The sequence below is a fragment of the Dreissena polymorpha genome, chromosome 7, assembly GCF_020536995.1.
Source record: "Dreissena polymorpha isolate Duluth1 chromosome 7, UMN_Dpol_1.0, whole genome shotgun sequence".
Taxonomy (NCBI): domain Eukaryota; kingdom Metazoa; phylum Mollusca; class Bivalvia; order Myida; family Dreissenidae; genus Dreissena; species Dreissena polymorpha.
Window position 1 is genome coordinate 39,932,179 of NC_068361.1, and position 16,105 is coordinate 39,948,283.

At 32.2% G+C, this 16,105-nt stretch overlaps 2 protein-coding genes across 2 annotated transcripts in view; one reads left to right on the forward strand and one right to left on the reverse strand.

Moving 5' to 3' along the window:
* LOC127838884 (baculoviral IAP repeat-containing protein 3-like) overlaps positions 1 to 16,105 on the forward strand; it is a 219,464-nt gene that overhangs the window by 103,163 nt on the left and 100,196 nt on the right. The gene's annotated exons all lie outside the window — the stretch shown is intronic.
* On the reverse strand, positions 5,745 to 12,040 carry LOC127839653 (85/88 kDa calcium-independent phospholipase A2-like). Its single transcript, XM_052368036.1, has 4 exons — positions 12,037 to 12,040; positions 9,062 to 9,210; positions 6,452 to 6,663; positions 5,745 to 6,009 (listed from the first exon to the last, which is right to left on the reverse strand). The coding sequence occupies exons 1-4, from the start codon at positions 12,038 to 12,040 to the stop codon at positions 6,003 to 6,005; spliced, it is 372 nt and encodes a 123-aa protein (XP_052223996.1). The 3' UTR covers positions 5,745 to 6,002.

Genomic DNA, 16,105 nt, shown 5'->3' on the forward strand with positions numbered 1-16,105 from the left:
TTAGAAAACAAAACACGTGATGATTTATCCTAAATTTGAACGTTTTTTTTAATACTGTTTTGACTGTCAAGAAACTCAACAAGACATACCTGTGGTACTTAAACTAAAGTATACAATAAATTCCTCCTAATACTATCATCACACAATCCAACATAAACCCTCCAAAATGCATTTCGATAGGCAAACTGTACCCTTTTTTCGGATGACTCGGTTTGGACACCAGTTGATTTTGCACCGAACGCACGAAGAAACACATACTTGTAGCATTGTTCACGTACATGAATATATCCGTGATCGAAGAACACCAAAAACTGCAGATTAAAATCGCATTTGTGTAGCGAATACGAGTCAAAATAACCACGCCATGAAACGCTTATTATACTGAACGTAAACAACTTTGGTGCAAAGCGCGGCTAGCCAGGGATCATCGGATGCTTACCAGTCGTCAACACCGCATTTGCAACGATCGTATTGATTTAAGTAATATATGCTGATATTTGTTTGGAATGATTTGGAGAGACAATATGTCGCTTAATCTAGGTTTCCGCGTATCTGTGTGATGTGCACATAGCGTCAGTTTCATCCATGGTTTGAGAGGTTTTTTTCTTAGATACGTGTTTTGCCCTCTTCGATTGCGATGTTAACAGTATGAATTCGCCTAAGCAGAAACCATATTTTGTCAAAATAAGTCCAACATAGTAGACCACGTCGTTTTCTGCAGCATTGCGAGAAAGAAAACGCACACTTAATTGTTCCTGGCAGTTTTGTGGGTTAACATATTACTTTGAGTATAAGATAAATCATTGCGACTTAACTGTTAACCAAGCTCTGTACCGCAAAACAAATACAGTACCGAACCACAAAACAAATTATATATATATATATATATATATATATATATATATATATATATATATATATATATAATAAAAATACGGCGGTTTCAGAGTAGACTTTGTTTTATTATATACAAAGAAGGATACTAAGTTACACATAGGGCGGGGCTAATAAAGACCCCAGATGCATGATTTACAATAGACGCGTAAACAGGACGGGGCCAATATTTATAACAGGGGCAAAATTGAAGCATACTTGTAGAGATCTATCTTTTATGTTACTGACAAAATATTAGACCCGATCCTTGCGGTTTCAGACGATATTTAACTTTATCATGTAACTTGAAAACTTGACCAAATTTGACCCAATTGGCATGATTAACACGAAATTACTTGATGAACAGTGCAAAACGTTACGAACCTAGTTTTAAAAACAACATGAGAAATTCGATTTCGATTTACTTACTTTGTAAGCTGTTTTTATATCTATTTGCGGTTTCAGATTTAATATACGTGTCCGTTATGAAGGTCTAAATAAATCATGGGTCGTAAACAGTTTAGATCTCGTAAAACAGTTAAAGACCATCGGATAATGCTTCATATCAAATAAACTTCTGACTTTTGCGGTTTCGAGCCGACGGTTTTGTGGTTTAATGATTATTTTATTTATATTTTTGAAGCTTTGGTTACCTTCATATGCAACGGATCGCAACGATTTGAATAACATCGAGCGAGAATAAACCATTAATCAATTCCTTCAAGTTTCGTTTAATACTCTCTTGTGGATTAAAAGATAGCTTTCGATTAAAATATTGAAGCCAAACCAAAGGCTACAAAAACTTAATGTTTCAAATAACATAAATTATTATCGTAACGATGGATTCACATATTTAAGAACAAAGGTAAAATTAACTCGTTTATTTCTTCATGCAATCTTGAACCGTAACGGACGTATTTTTTAAACTTTGTGCGATGTTGATATTCACTGAGTGTGTAAGTTTAAACTGTTAGAAACAGTAATATTTTCAGAGCGAATGAATGTTCGAAAAGATTATGTAAGGATAGAATTAACTTAAAAGTGAGCGAAAAAAGAGATAATACATTAATCGTTGATGTTGCGTCATGTACCATGTATGTTTGTTTTGACAATAAACGTTATTGATACACCATTTGCGACCGACTGCTAGCGTTACTGATACTATATTAAGATTCGTTTTTCGGCATTTAGCAATGCAAATGCGACAAATAGCGACATAAGTGTTTTCGGCTTTATGCGTTATTTTACGTCAATTTATCGTCGGTGTGCAATTACCATTGCTACGTGTATTTGTTATTCTGCAGTTTATTATAACTCTTGTGTGGCCATTTGTACATTCAAGTTCTGGCACGGTTCGATATAATATCAATAAAAGCGCCACTAGTAAATTGAATAACTGCTTACATGTGCATGGTGCAATAAGAAGGCTAATGGCTATTTAAGCTTCTTCGTCCGAAGCTAATGTAGTCGACAAGCCCGTGTAAGTCTTAAGTAATGGAAAACTCTTAAGCGGATGAATGGTCACGATTTATTAACAAATTAAGATGTAAATTTGATCGCTTTTTGTTTACTGTAGAAGCAGTTCCCAGAACGTTTTAAGAACGTTGTAACAAAAATCAAAGTATCAGTATTAGTAACTTATGTTAGTTATATGAAATATATGTTATGAAAGTCACATTTGAGCAGTATATTTTTACGATCCAATTATGTATCGGTGGACTTAAAAAGTGTAACGTTCCTGTAACGTTCTTACAGCGTTTTTGTTGGAACGTTATCGGGAAACCAACTTGCATCGTTACATTCCTAACATTCGCAGAACGTTATAAGAACGTTATAATAACGTGTCATCAGCATTTGCAAACACATCGTGGGTTAATCCATTTTTAGTATAATTATTCAACAAAGGCAATCGATTTGTGTAAAAAGAAATAACAACAACAAACAAACGAACAAAACAACAAATAGCTATCAACGTAAAAAAGCGTGTTGCGTATAAATATTTAAATGAACGTGTGCATTAATTAATTGAATATAGTGGGTGTTAAAAATGCTCCCAGCTCTTTTGCAATATATTAATGGTACTTTTTGAAGTAATATTACACAATTAATAAAGCATCATTGTGGTACGAATTTATATCGTAGTGAATAGTTATTGTTTACGTCCACTGTATTTGACCTTTGACACGAAGTACGGTAATAGTATTTTCGAAACAACTAAATACAGTGTGTGATGGGGCAAAAGTGTTTTATGTCTATAATTAGGCTGAGTTGTAAATATTAGTGTTGTAAAAGTCAATTCGCTGGAACGAAAATGCGTGGAGCTTGCAAATGGCGCTAATAAACCTTTAGTTTCGCTCAAAAGATAATTTGGAAGCCGTCGTAAAATATAGCCAACGTCAAATAAGGTAATTTTACTGATATTGTATGCATGTATTTAGATTTTAGGAAACATAGTGCATCAAAAAGCTGCTATTACCTGTATATTAACTATCTTATTTCAGAATGTTATAACGTAATGCTATTGTTGTGAACAGGCTTCATAAATTCAAGTAAAGTTCAGTCATCAAATGTAGTTTAATACTTGTAGTCTCGTAAATCCTATTGTGCTCATGTTCTATTAAAGGAGAATATTGGTTTTTATTTTCCTAAAAGAAAGTAAATATTCAATAAGACCGTGGAATCGCAAACAATAGTGATTGTGAATATAACATTAATAGTAGCAGTACTTAATTGATGACATCATTAACAAAAGTTAAAATGTAACAAAATATATAAATGGTCTGAATAGAGTTTGAACTCGCGCCCATAAAGCTTGAAAGCTTCAATGAATATTTTCTACACCAATGTACCGTTCAAATATTAATATCGTTAATAATTATGCGCAAAGCAGCATATACTTGTGCGTTATATTTCATTTAGATAAAGTTATTAAATAACTTTGGTGTATTCTGTATTTCCAGGATGCCAACGAAGATCCACCTCCAACTGATCAAGATTCAAGATAAATGGTCTTGTCACAGATTAATTGACGATATTTTCGTCTTCTTTTTTTAAATATCTTGAAAGGAACATTTACATTTTTGTAAAGGCAGTTAATTACTTAACACTCATGATCGAAGACCAAACATGCATAAGAGATAAACCGGTAGTTCTGTAAATATCGTTTGAAAGAGACAAACTTCATTGTGAAGTGTGTATAACGTAATATTTAAATGTTTTGAATTGTTTTTCTTCACAAAATGTGTTCACTTTAGCATGGGGCAAATTACTCCATATCATTTCAATAACTCTGTGGCAACTTGTTTGAACTGTTGGCTGTAAATATTGATTATAATTATATCACGCTACCAAATATCTGACGCTTCAAATACAAAGTTTTTTATGCACATTATTTACATTTGTGTAATAAAGAATAAATTGTCGTGTTAACTGGTCAAATAACAAACAAGTTTTATACAGTATAAATAATATTTTTGGATTTAGTTAATGAAGAAAAATTAAAGGAACATATATCTGTATATACGCTTGTGTGAAGTTCAATATCTTTAAAATATGTTTCAGTGTGTTTCGAATATTATATGAAGTATGACGTGCTTATTGGCAAACAAAGGTTGTAGTTTATTATGCAAGCTATAGACAAAGTTCATCATCAATAATGCACCTTATTTAAAATGGGTTTAATTAAAAGGTCTGAATAAAAAAGCATTTTGTACATTTAAAAAGATGAATTGACGGTTATTTTTCAAATAAAAATTCATAAAAATCCCTGTATAAATTAGTTTGGCACTCAAATATATCCTCTTTTGTTTAGAAAATGTTATGAACTTGTATATGTGACTGTCATGCAGTTGTATTTTTGTGGATTTATATTTGTGTACTTTTTACATTCATAAGTACGTTTTCGTGGTACCTGGGAATATTCTTATTTTAAATAATTGTTTTTCGGAATTAATTAATTTTCAACGAATATAGATATGATTTTTATTACGTTTTATATCGCTTTTCGTTCAGATATTTCGAAGGCATTCCACTTTTTACATTGGATTTTTTTAATAACAGCCTTAACATTTGATTGATTGTTTGTATCGGAGACACAAATTGAGCGAGAAAATCATGATGCTGAATTTCTTACACTTTATATTCATATAAAAGGACGAACTCATCATTACTAAATTACGGAAATAATCTAAAATAAGATCAGCAGATATTCGACAAGGATAGGTAAAACATGACCTGAAAGGTCATATAAAGAATGCAGTAAGTTTCGAACTGGAATGTATTTAGTTCTACGGATTATGACCTTAGAGCTCCACATTTTTAAAATGTATGCTATATGTAGAGGTAAACAAGTTTGTTAAACAAAAGTACTTGACGTAATTGTTGTTCCATAAGAACTCACGACTATCTAAACCATAAACAAGTGCAGAAGTATTCAAGACATTATCCAGATTGTCTAATAGTACATTGTGAAGTAAATTAGATGTGCTAGCATTAAACTCGTCTAGTATTTGAGTTGTGCAATAAATGTTTATCTCAAGAACTGATTACATCATGCGATTTTCAATTCATTAACATTTAAGATCCTTTTTAATATACTGATAAAATAGGATTTAACAAACAACATTATATATATAAATGTTTTATACATAAAACGAACATACTCCCAAACTATACAGTGTGTACAATATGTCGCATTTTAAATCATATCCAAATATAATAATGTGTGAGCATTGCTTAGTATTGTATGAATGTAATTCTTGACAATAATATCCAATACATTTTTAATTGATATTATTGAACAATTATTTAAGCATTAAAACAAAGTTATCTTTTGATTTTTGTTTTTTAAAGTAAACAAACAGAGCCTCAAATCAATGCAAACACACTAAAATAAAATAAAAATACACTTGAAAAACAAAACGCATTTTAAAAATGTTAAGTAGGTTTTCTAAACAAGAAAAAATGAATGCCAACGAACACATGTATGCGTATAAAGATAAAAAAAGTAAACGAATTACATGTAACATATTATACAAAAGTTCATCCTCTTTGTTAGCAAAGCAGTCGCAGTCTTGCACAATTCTTGAAAGCCTGACCGCAAGCTGGTGAGACACGTTGAGTGGTATTCTTCAGGCTCTTAAACAGAAATAGTTAATAATTAGCATAAACGGATTTAAAAAACCAAATTCACGGGAGTAAGGCGCGATCAAGTACGGAATGTGACTCTAAGAAAATTAAAGATATAATTATAGAGTTTCAATGTGTACACAATGCAATTAATTTAAATCCTTAATAAAATCCTTGTAAGCAGCTAGAAAAAGCGGCCTATAGTAAAGCTCCATGGATTTTGCGCAAATGTATTTAAGACTACATTGGAAAATAATCGTTTTCTATATAGTTCAGACGACGTCGTAGATGTAAATTCAAAGAAAGCATTGCTCGTTAGTTCGTCAACACTTTAAAATCATGTTCCAGTCATTTTTTTAAATAAAATGTTCACAGCCTTCCCACTAAGATCATTGTTTTTAATTTCAGGATGACCTTCAATCAGTTCTCAAAATAATAATTCGCGATCTACCTTTTCAAATACTGCGCGATCTTCGTTATGCTATCCATTTGTTCCCCGATATAGGATTTTGTTTCCTGAATCATCTGCTCGAGCTTTTGTTTATCGACACAGTCCAGGGGAACTTCCTCTGTCAGGAGCGGTGACAACCGGAAGAACGGTACATTCATCATCTCGCACCAAGCACTTGCACGATCCGTCGGTTGCCCGTCCGATATTGTAACCTGAAGTTGACACCAACTCTTTGGGTTTAAATGTAAACGCTGCTTTGTGAGTAATATGCTTAAGACCTTTACGATGTTCTAGTAAACAGCTTGTGTGTTTAAGTTCTACCAAAAAAAAAAACGTTTCATAATTGGCAGCCGCTTACATAAAATAAAATGAAAGCTAAAAACATGAGCTCAATTAATTAAAACATCTTTTAATCGATCATTATGACGTTGTGTGTCAAGGCGGCAGGATATGACAGGGCTTAGCTCGTAACCAGTCCTACCTCTGCAGTTAGAACCGAGCTTTCAAAGGCGTAGTTTAAAATGGATTTTTTTTACATGTTTCTAAATATAAGTGGAGTAGTAGAAACAATTACATACATGAAAGGTTTTCAAAACAATATTAAACGTCATTGTTTATGAAATAAAAACTCATGTTCGCCCAAGCCATGTTTAATAATAAATATAAATGATATTGTATATGTTTTACAACAAAAAACAATAGTAATGTAATAATAATTGTTGAATCTGATTTTTGTAAATTTTGGCTAAATGTGCATTAAAATGCTGGTGATTATAATTGTATGCAGAACAATTTCGTTAGTTTAATGAATACAAAGCGACCGAACTTTATAGCTGTCTCATTTGCATAAATTACTAAAAGCATTCTGCAAATAGGTATATATAAGCGTTTTTGTTCATTATTGTTGAAACAAATTTTTCTTAGAGACAAATAAAATATTAATAAGACTCCCTTTTTTGCAACCCCATATCAGAATTGTCTGGCATCAGATAATATAAAAAGTCACCCACAATACATTATTCTTTGTACAATCCCAAAATAAATGCTTCATGTATAGTAATTATTTTTCGTAAATCGATATAACTTAGGTTTTAGTTCCCTACATTCATAATGGTAACCGAGTGCGACTGGTGTGATAAAATATCACAATACATTAAGTGTAAACGTGAGGTTAGACAGCTACGGCGAAAAAAAAAAGCCACCTGTCTTATGAAAATAATCGATGGATATTCTATTATTTCGATAAAATGTGAAAAGAACCATGCGCTTCATTATAAGCGTCATCTATTGTTAATATACAAGTACAGTAACTGTTATCGTCGGTAACGTTCATCTTTTAACCACGAACTTCAGTTATTCGAAACATTTATTTGCAATCTCAGCAAGAACTTTGTTAAGATTAAATGTACATGATAAAATAGGTCTTTAGCGAAGTTCAGCCAGGGTATGATCGCACCTACACCACCAGAGGTTAGGTCTGGGACTGTGACAGGTATGTAGTCCACATGGCCGCAACCAAGTGAAACCACCACGTCCAATGATCGACCTGAAACAGCTTTTTTCTGCAACCATAATCGGAACACATACAACGCAAATTAAACGATGTGTTTGAAGTAACATAGCGCCGATCTATTAAGTAACTTAACAACAAATTGAAGAGATCGTATTATTGTGTTCAAACCTTGACCCTTTATGAACGAAAGTAATAAACGCACAATGTAGCATGCAGTTCTAAACAGAAAACTTAAGCCTTCCGGCACATAACTAGTGATTTCCTTCGTTTTGTTAATTAATAATTTTGTGTGAAATATGATCGCACTAGATACATCTTAATCGCCTTGTGAACGTAAGTATGTGTATTTGATAAATATGCAAACACATGAAAACAATGTGCATACCCTCAGCCTGTTAATGTACCGTAAATTGTATTAGTATTCCTAATATCGCATGTGTCAATGTGCTTAGGGTAAAAATAAAGTGGTTAAAACACGACATGACAATTAGACATGTTTGCAGCTTCACGATAAACCAGTGTATGCGTTGTCAGGGGATTCAATGTCACCGCAATAGTTTGCATCCTAATTTTTGCTTACAATTTCAAGCATATACGTTTATGTTTAAACAATTTAAATAACCCATTATTCAATTTATATATTTCCTATCATCAAATAAATATCATTAATCATTGTAAAAATAAATAAAAAATGTTTAGAAAATTATAGAGTTTTATCGCAATATACAAACTAAAACAAAGTTATTTGCATAACTACCAAATTACATACGAATATCATATTTTTATTTTATCACATGACATCATTTGTCAATTTCTGTTTTTTTTTGGACACAGGTAGTGTGTCGATTGAAATGTTGTCCCTCCCATGGGTGCAACGGTCAATAATTATCTTCGACTATGGCAAATTCACTGCGTAGTAAGATATGTTAACGGCGTAAACGCGAACACTGGTAAAATGTACAAGTTATCTGTTCTTCGTTAACATTCAATAGCATTTACTTAATTTGATTAAAAATGGTGTGTGGGTACCTTTTAGACACACTTAAGTGTTATTGTTTTGTATATTGTTTTTTTTTTATTATTTAAACCGTGCTCACCGTTTGTTCTTTCTTAAATTCGTGAATTTCCGTGAGAATGTCAAGGGTAGGGTTGTTGGACATCAAGCCTCCATCAAGGAACTGATTGTACGGATGAAAGTATGAAGGCGCTGCAGACGTGCTGCGGGCTGACTCCCAGATGAACTGCTCTGGGTAAAAGAAAAACACCTAATCTTTAGCATTTCTAAAATAATATTAAGTCAGAGTGTATATGATCTTATTAAAAAATATACAAAGCCGATTTAACATGGATAATAAAAAATATAACAAAAGCTCAGAAGAAGTAGAACGAGAATATAAACAAAACTGTTTTTACATTAGCAAATAGTTTTAGCCATAAAATCATTCAAAAGACATGCATGCACACTGTCGGGAAAAGCCCATGTGTCAATACAACAAATGGACGTCTGATGGTTCCCCATCATATACGAGTAAACGTCGGTATCGGCTGAATCTTGTTCTTTTAAGTAAACGATATTGTATTTATAGTTAAATTTAAAACAGAGTTAATTAAGTCTATCATACTTACCCGTTTATGTTAATGTGTTTGTAGCGATAGCTAGATCACAGTTGTAAAATAAAGCTTTTAATACCATGGGTACATTGTATTGATAAGTCCTTTAACTGTTGTTTTTGTACTTTCGTATACGAAAGTGTGCTACCTCAAAGAATGAAATAAAAAATGTGGAATCACCATTTGGTGGTTTGATGCGATAAAATCCTTTTTTCTGCTTGCTTGTATCCTTTCATGTAAGACCGAAACATGTGAAGTTTCCACGGCCTGTGGTCTCCAAAAACTCCAGTTATCAGGACCCTGCAATAAATAGAGGATATTTGTTGGATTCGATGAAATATCGATTTTATTTCACGAGTGATCATAAACAATAATATTTTCACGAGTGACGCAGCCACGAGTGAAAATATGTATTGTTTATGATCACGAGCGAATTAAAATCGATATTCCATTAAATATAACAAATTGTCTTTTTATTTTATGCTTATTTCAACGTTTATTCACTTTGTAAAAGAGTTTAACTGGATAATGTCGCTGGATTTATGACGTCATTTCGTCGAAAAAATGACGTCATTTCACAGTAGAACAGTGAAAAATATCATTATTTTTCACTGTTATTTTTCACTGTTTGAAACAGTAAAATACCAGTTTTATTTCACTTATATTTTTCTATAAACCACCGGAAGGCATAAAATAAATAGAGGATATTTGTTGGATTCGATGGAATATCGATTTTATTTCACGAGTGATCATAATAAATAATATTTTCACGAGTGGCTGCGCCACTCGTGAGAATATGTATTTTTTATGATCACGAATGAATTAAAATTGATATTCATCGAATCCAACCAATTTTATTTTTATTTTATACTTTTTCACCGTAAATGTAAATTGAAAAAGAGTTTAACTGGATAATTTCGCTGGATTTATGACGTCATTTTGTCGAAAAAATGACGTCATTTCACATTAAAACAGTGAAAAATATCGATATTTTTCACTGTTATCATTCACTGTTTTAATATAAAGAAGTGAAACTCCAGCTGCTGGAGTGAAATACCAGTTTTATTTCACTGATATTTCTCTATAGACCACAGGAAAGCATAATTTTTTTTTCTTTATCAATATGTTTTAAACAGTTGTGTCCCCCAATTTATCGTTGTGGTTGTGATAATGTGTTATGCATTTGTGTTTCACGAGTGATCATAATAAATAATATTTTCACGAGTGGCGCAGCCACGATTGAAAATATGTATTTTTTATGATCACGAATGAATTAAAATCGATATTCATCGAATCCAACCAATTTTCTTTTTATTTTATACTTTTTCACCGTAAATTTACATTAAAAAAGAGTTTAACTGGATAATTTTCTGGATTTATTATGACGTCATTTTGTCGAAAAAAATGACGTCATTTTGTCGAAAAAAATGACGTCATTTCACATTAAAACAGTGAAAAATATCGATATGTTTCACTGTTATTATTCACTGTTTCAAGCAGTGAAATACCAGTTTTATTTCACTGATATTACTCTATAGACCACCGGAAAGCATAAAATATTTATTTTTCTTTATCAATATGTTTTAAACAGTTGTGTCCCCCAATTTATCGTTGTGGTTGTGATAATGTGTTATGCATTTGTGTTTCAAACCAAGAAGATTGATAAAATTAAATAAATATATTCATTTATACATTTGAAAAATAAAATTCTGGGAGAACGAAGCAAGCTTATTCAATGCAGTGTTTTTGTACCAAAGGATTAGATTGTATTTCTAAAGTTGTGGATATCCGGATTACACCTTTAAATTATTTGAACGACTACATCTACATGTGATTAAAGGTACCCGTCACATAGCAACGTGTGACTTTGTTTGGCTTTTCTTGTCATTACCATTATGTGTTCTTTATTCGTTTCAATCTGCGAACTAGAAAGTGGATGATACAAATTGTGTGTTATCGATGCAGGGCGTATTCGCAAAAGCCGGTAGAACATTGAATTGGTTTATAAACTGTGATACATGTTGAAAGTTGATAAAAACTGGTGGTACACAACGCACACTGACCATAAAAGAAGTAAATATTTATATAATATTGCCATGAACATTATTTGTACGAAACAGTGATCATTCTGTGATATTATTGATGTTTTTTTTTTAAATCTGTTTAAACACATGGTAACTTACTGAAGCTGTTGTATAATACCAACTTTGATTTGTACAAGAAGAATAAAAAAGTACGTGATATATCAGACTGTCTTTGGGTAATGATTTTACAAACCGCCGAGGTAAAGCCACATGCAATTGTATTCGAAGACAAACACTTTCCTATGCTCTGAATTCGTTTGTGGAAAAAAAAGTTTTATATTGATTCGATAACATGTATTTCATAACATTGTAATTATAACCGTTTATAAAAGATAGTTTGATACTATATTTTGTAAATACTTGCCATATTTGCATACCCATGTTAATCTTTTGGTACACCGTATTTGTAGTATCATTAAAGCATAATAGCTGTTTGTCTTTGATGTAATAATCATCTCCTCAAAGCAAAAATAAAACGCATACTAACAACGTACGGCTAAAAACGAACACGCCATATATTGTACAGTTGGTATGTTCTCGACTCATGTGTATATTATACTAGAATGTATATGGAGATGTTAGTATATTACATTTCAAAACACTGTGCTGTGCTAATGCAACTGAACCATATAATCATTATTGTCATATTTTAAAGATGTTTATCTTTGAATTCTTTTAGTGATTGTTTTGTATCATTTGTATATATTTCTGATTGGTTTCCCCTGTTGATATTGTGTTGTTATTGGTAATGGGATACATTTTAATATGTTTTGAGCGCTCTCAGTAACAAATACTTTGGCTGTTAAACTAACAATAATGATTCATTTCAATGTAATGCGATTTAAACGCGTACACGCAAGATACTGTTTTTCAATCTTCATAGCAACATATGACTGTGAACACAGTTATTTGGCTATTACTCATCCCTTGGGAATGTAAAACATTTATTTCGACAAATACGCATACCTAACATTTTATTTGTATAGTCGTAGTGTTTATATATTTAAGGAATGCACAAGAAGATCATTGTATATGTTTGATGTAACTGGTTATTTAAAGTTGCATCGCCACAAAGTATTTGTGGTATGTGTTTGTTTGTTGTTTGGGTTTATCGCCGTTTTCAAATGCCCATTTGAATCAGAGGTAGGGGAATTTGCTATAATTGGGTTTCTATTTGCAGTCACCACTCAAGTCATAACGTTATGTCGGAATTCGAACACATTATCCCCAGTAAGTCCAGATCTTTACCAACTTAGATAGCTGTACGGGTCAATATACAAATAAGGCAGGCCATGGGTGCTTTTTTATTTAAACAATACGCTCTTAATCAAATGCAGTTTATGAATCAATACGCAATTGTATTATTACTATACAGAAATATCGCACCTGGCGACTGATTAGGAAATGCCTTTCTTAAGATGTAATTTTGCGGCATGTGGTTGAGTTTTTGTTATTAAGATCATTACAAAACAATGCATGGAATATCAAAAAACGACATTAAATTGCAATATCATGCCAAAAGGTGAGATTATATTGTACTTTTTAATTGGTTGATTAATATTTGTTCTTTGCATTATTTCTTTAATGCCTAAAATATGAATATACATGAAAATTAAAATCCATACAAAGAATATGTTCAAAACAGTAATTGTTGAAAGGAAACATGTTGAGCCTGTGTGGGGAATGGAACCCAGGTCTGGGTGAACTAACTTGGATGTTTTAGTTCATTGTACTTTGTTCCCCTTTTAATTGTAATCCTACATATTGCAAACAACGAGGTTTCGTTGAAATTTCAAAACACCTATAATTATTATTATTTGAAAAGGATCTCAAAACGAATTACAAATCAGGATGTGTTACTATAACCAGGATGTGTAACCAGATAACGTTTCCTTAATAATGACATGTCAGTTAGTTCTTAATAATAACCTTTTGCTTTACAGAATTTGAAACTTCCTTTTTTTTCTCTTTCCGAATGTGTTGAAGGTTCCGATGTGAAAGGGCGGTATCAATGGAATTCCATTAATTTAAACGTGAAAATAATTAATAATTTATGTTTTACAAATTAACGCTCACGTTCCGGATTAATACGTTTGAAAGCAGAATCTAATTCATAAATAAATATACAAATTATAACATAAACTTGATTAAAGCGAACGTTAAACACAGAGATTTAAAATTGAGCTCATGTTTTGAAAACTAAAAAGTTAAACACCTTACCTTCAATGGTATGTAATCATTGGAAATGTATGAAAATGCATGAGTGTATGTTTATAATCTGACATTATGCGAAGTGTTTGAGAGTGTACCTTACCTGTAAATGTGTAAAAGATTATTACGTTATATTAATTGTTGTATCATAGAGACATTTTAATTTTCATTTTGATTGATTATTCTATTCATTTTAATAGATATTTATTTGTTCATAAAAACTTTATACAATCAAACAATCGATACAAACCCTGAATATATATTTTCAAATGTATGCAATAAAGTTTTAGTAATGATTGAAGAATTTGAAAACAACATGTAACATTCCAAGATAATTTATAAGAAAAGTGTGTTTTGTCTGTAACATTACGGCAATTTCAAAGGAGGCAATCGTTTGATCGAAATACCACGAGAACCAGGGTAAATGGCTGCCGACATCAAACATTTTGCGATGGAAATGCATTAAAACAAGTAAATCTATTTATTGTTCATGCAATAATGTTTGTTTTCTATTTTGTGAACGAAATTGTACACTTCTCAGCGACGTATTTGATGTTCATTGGAACTTTGGAAGTTAAATTATAAGGTTTGTCTTGGACTTGATCCCACTTGAACCCTGGTTTTACTCAAATAACTTTGACTAGATTTTGAGCATCAAACTGTTACAGTAACACTTAGTACTTTTTACCATTTTATCCACGTTGAAATGACAAGAAGCTAAGACATACTGTGTATCACTGCCACGGCTGCATTATTAAGAAGAGTACTGTAAGCATTTGCGATTGCATTTATAAGAAATCAATAATTTGACCAAAGGGCACGGATTCTGCTACAGTCCCTTCAAACTCCACTAATGTGAACCATAATCTGTTTTATGGCTTAATGTGATTATTTTAACCCAAAGTGGTAGAGAGACTGGTGAAACAGGCGACAATCTGCTTCATGATGGTCATGTGTGGTTAGTTGTTTAAAAATAACATTATACATGACTAAGTTAAGTCCAGAGAAGGTGTTTTATTTCCTTTAAGGACGCGGTATAAGTGTTACACGCGACGCGTCGTCGTCTGATGGTGAACACGTGTGCCAAGTTATTTATTTTATATCTCATGAATATATGGCTAAAATATGGATGATACTGGTATTTCCCATCTTTTGTATGGCTAACTTTGACCTTTTGGTATCTAAGTGAGACCTGTATCGTCCTATTATGGTGTGTATGTGTGCTGTTAAAACACATTAATATATGGCTGAGGCAGGAGGAATTGTCAAGCTGTTGTATGGCTAAATATGACATTAGACCAATAAGTGTGACCTTGATCTTTAAGGCAAAATTCAAATAATAATTATTAAAAAATAAATGTGGTTTTGATTTTTAAGCTCTGGGCACAGGCAATGAGCGCTACAAGCACTCTCAACAGGGTTAACATGTGAGGCATGCTATTTTACATTTTAGGTTATGATGAAATTACAATATGAACACAATGTAGCACGCTAATATTCTGAGCATTGACAGGGCCTTCACAATTTATTTAGAAACACATGCATGCCTTTCATACAACACGTCCTTACCAAATGGTGAACACTTGTTAAAAATAATTTTAAAATATTCCGCCGAATGATGAAGAAAACCCGTCTCAACATGCTATATGGTATATTTAAGCATTTAACTTTGAGCTAGGGCTACATTTTTTTTAATGAGACACGCTGTCTGCACGTAGTGAACATTTGTTGGCAATTATTGTCGGATTTCCTGATAAATGATTAAGCCCTGTAATTTCTTTAATGACGTTCGGTCTCTAATTGCGACCTTGACATTGTAACTATGGACACAAATTGTGTGTTATCGATGCAGGACGTATTCGCAAAAGCCGGTAGAAAATTATTGAATGCTATTTAATTATTGCGTGATGCATGGTGCTGTTTCTGTCTGAAGAGTATGTCATATTTTTAACTTTGATATCTGAGCTAAGGCGTGGGTCGTACACACCCCATGCCGCTTTGACATGGGGAACAATAATGGTATATTCGTTTAAAATGACCTGAAGAAGGATGTGGTTACAGTTCGGACAAAGTGTATTATGACTATATTTGATCTTTGACTGTTGATGGTTTCCTTTACCTAAGAGTTCAGAAAACAGTTCCTACACGCGACACGCTCTATATGCTTGGCATATTTCTTAAGGCAACAAGAAAGTGTTGTATACAAAAACAATTGGCAATGAAATGTTAAAACTG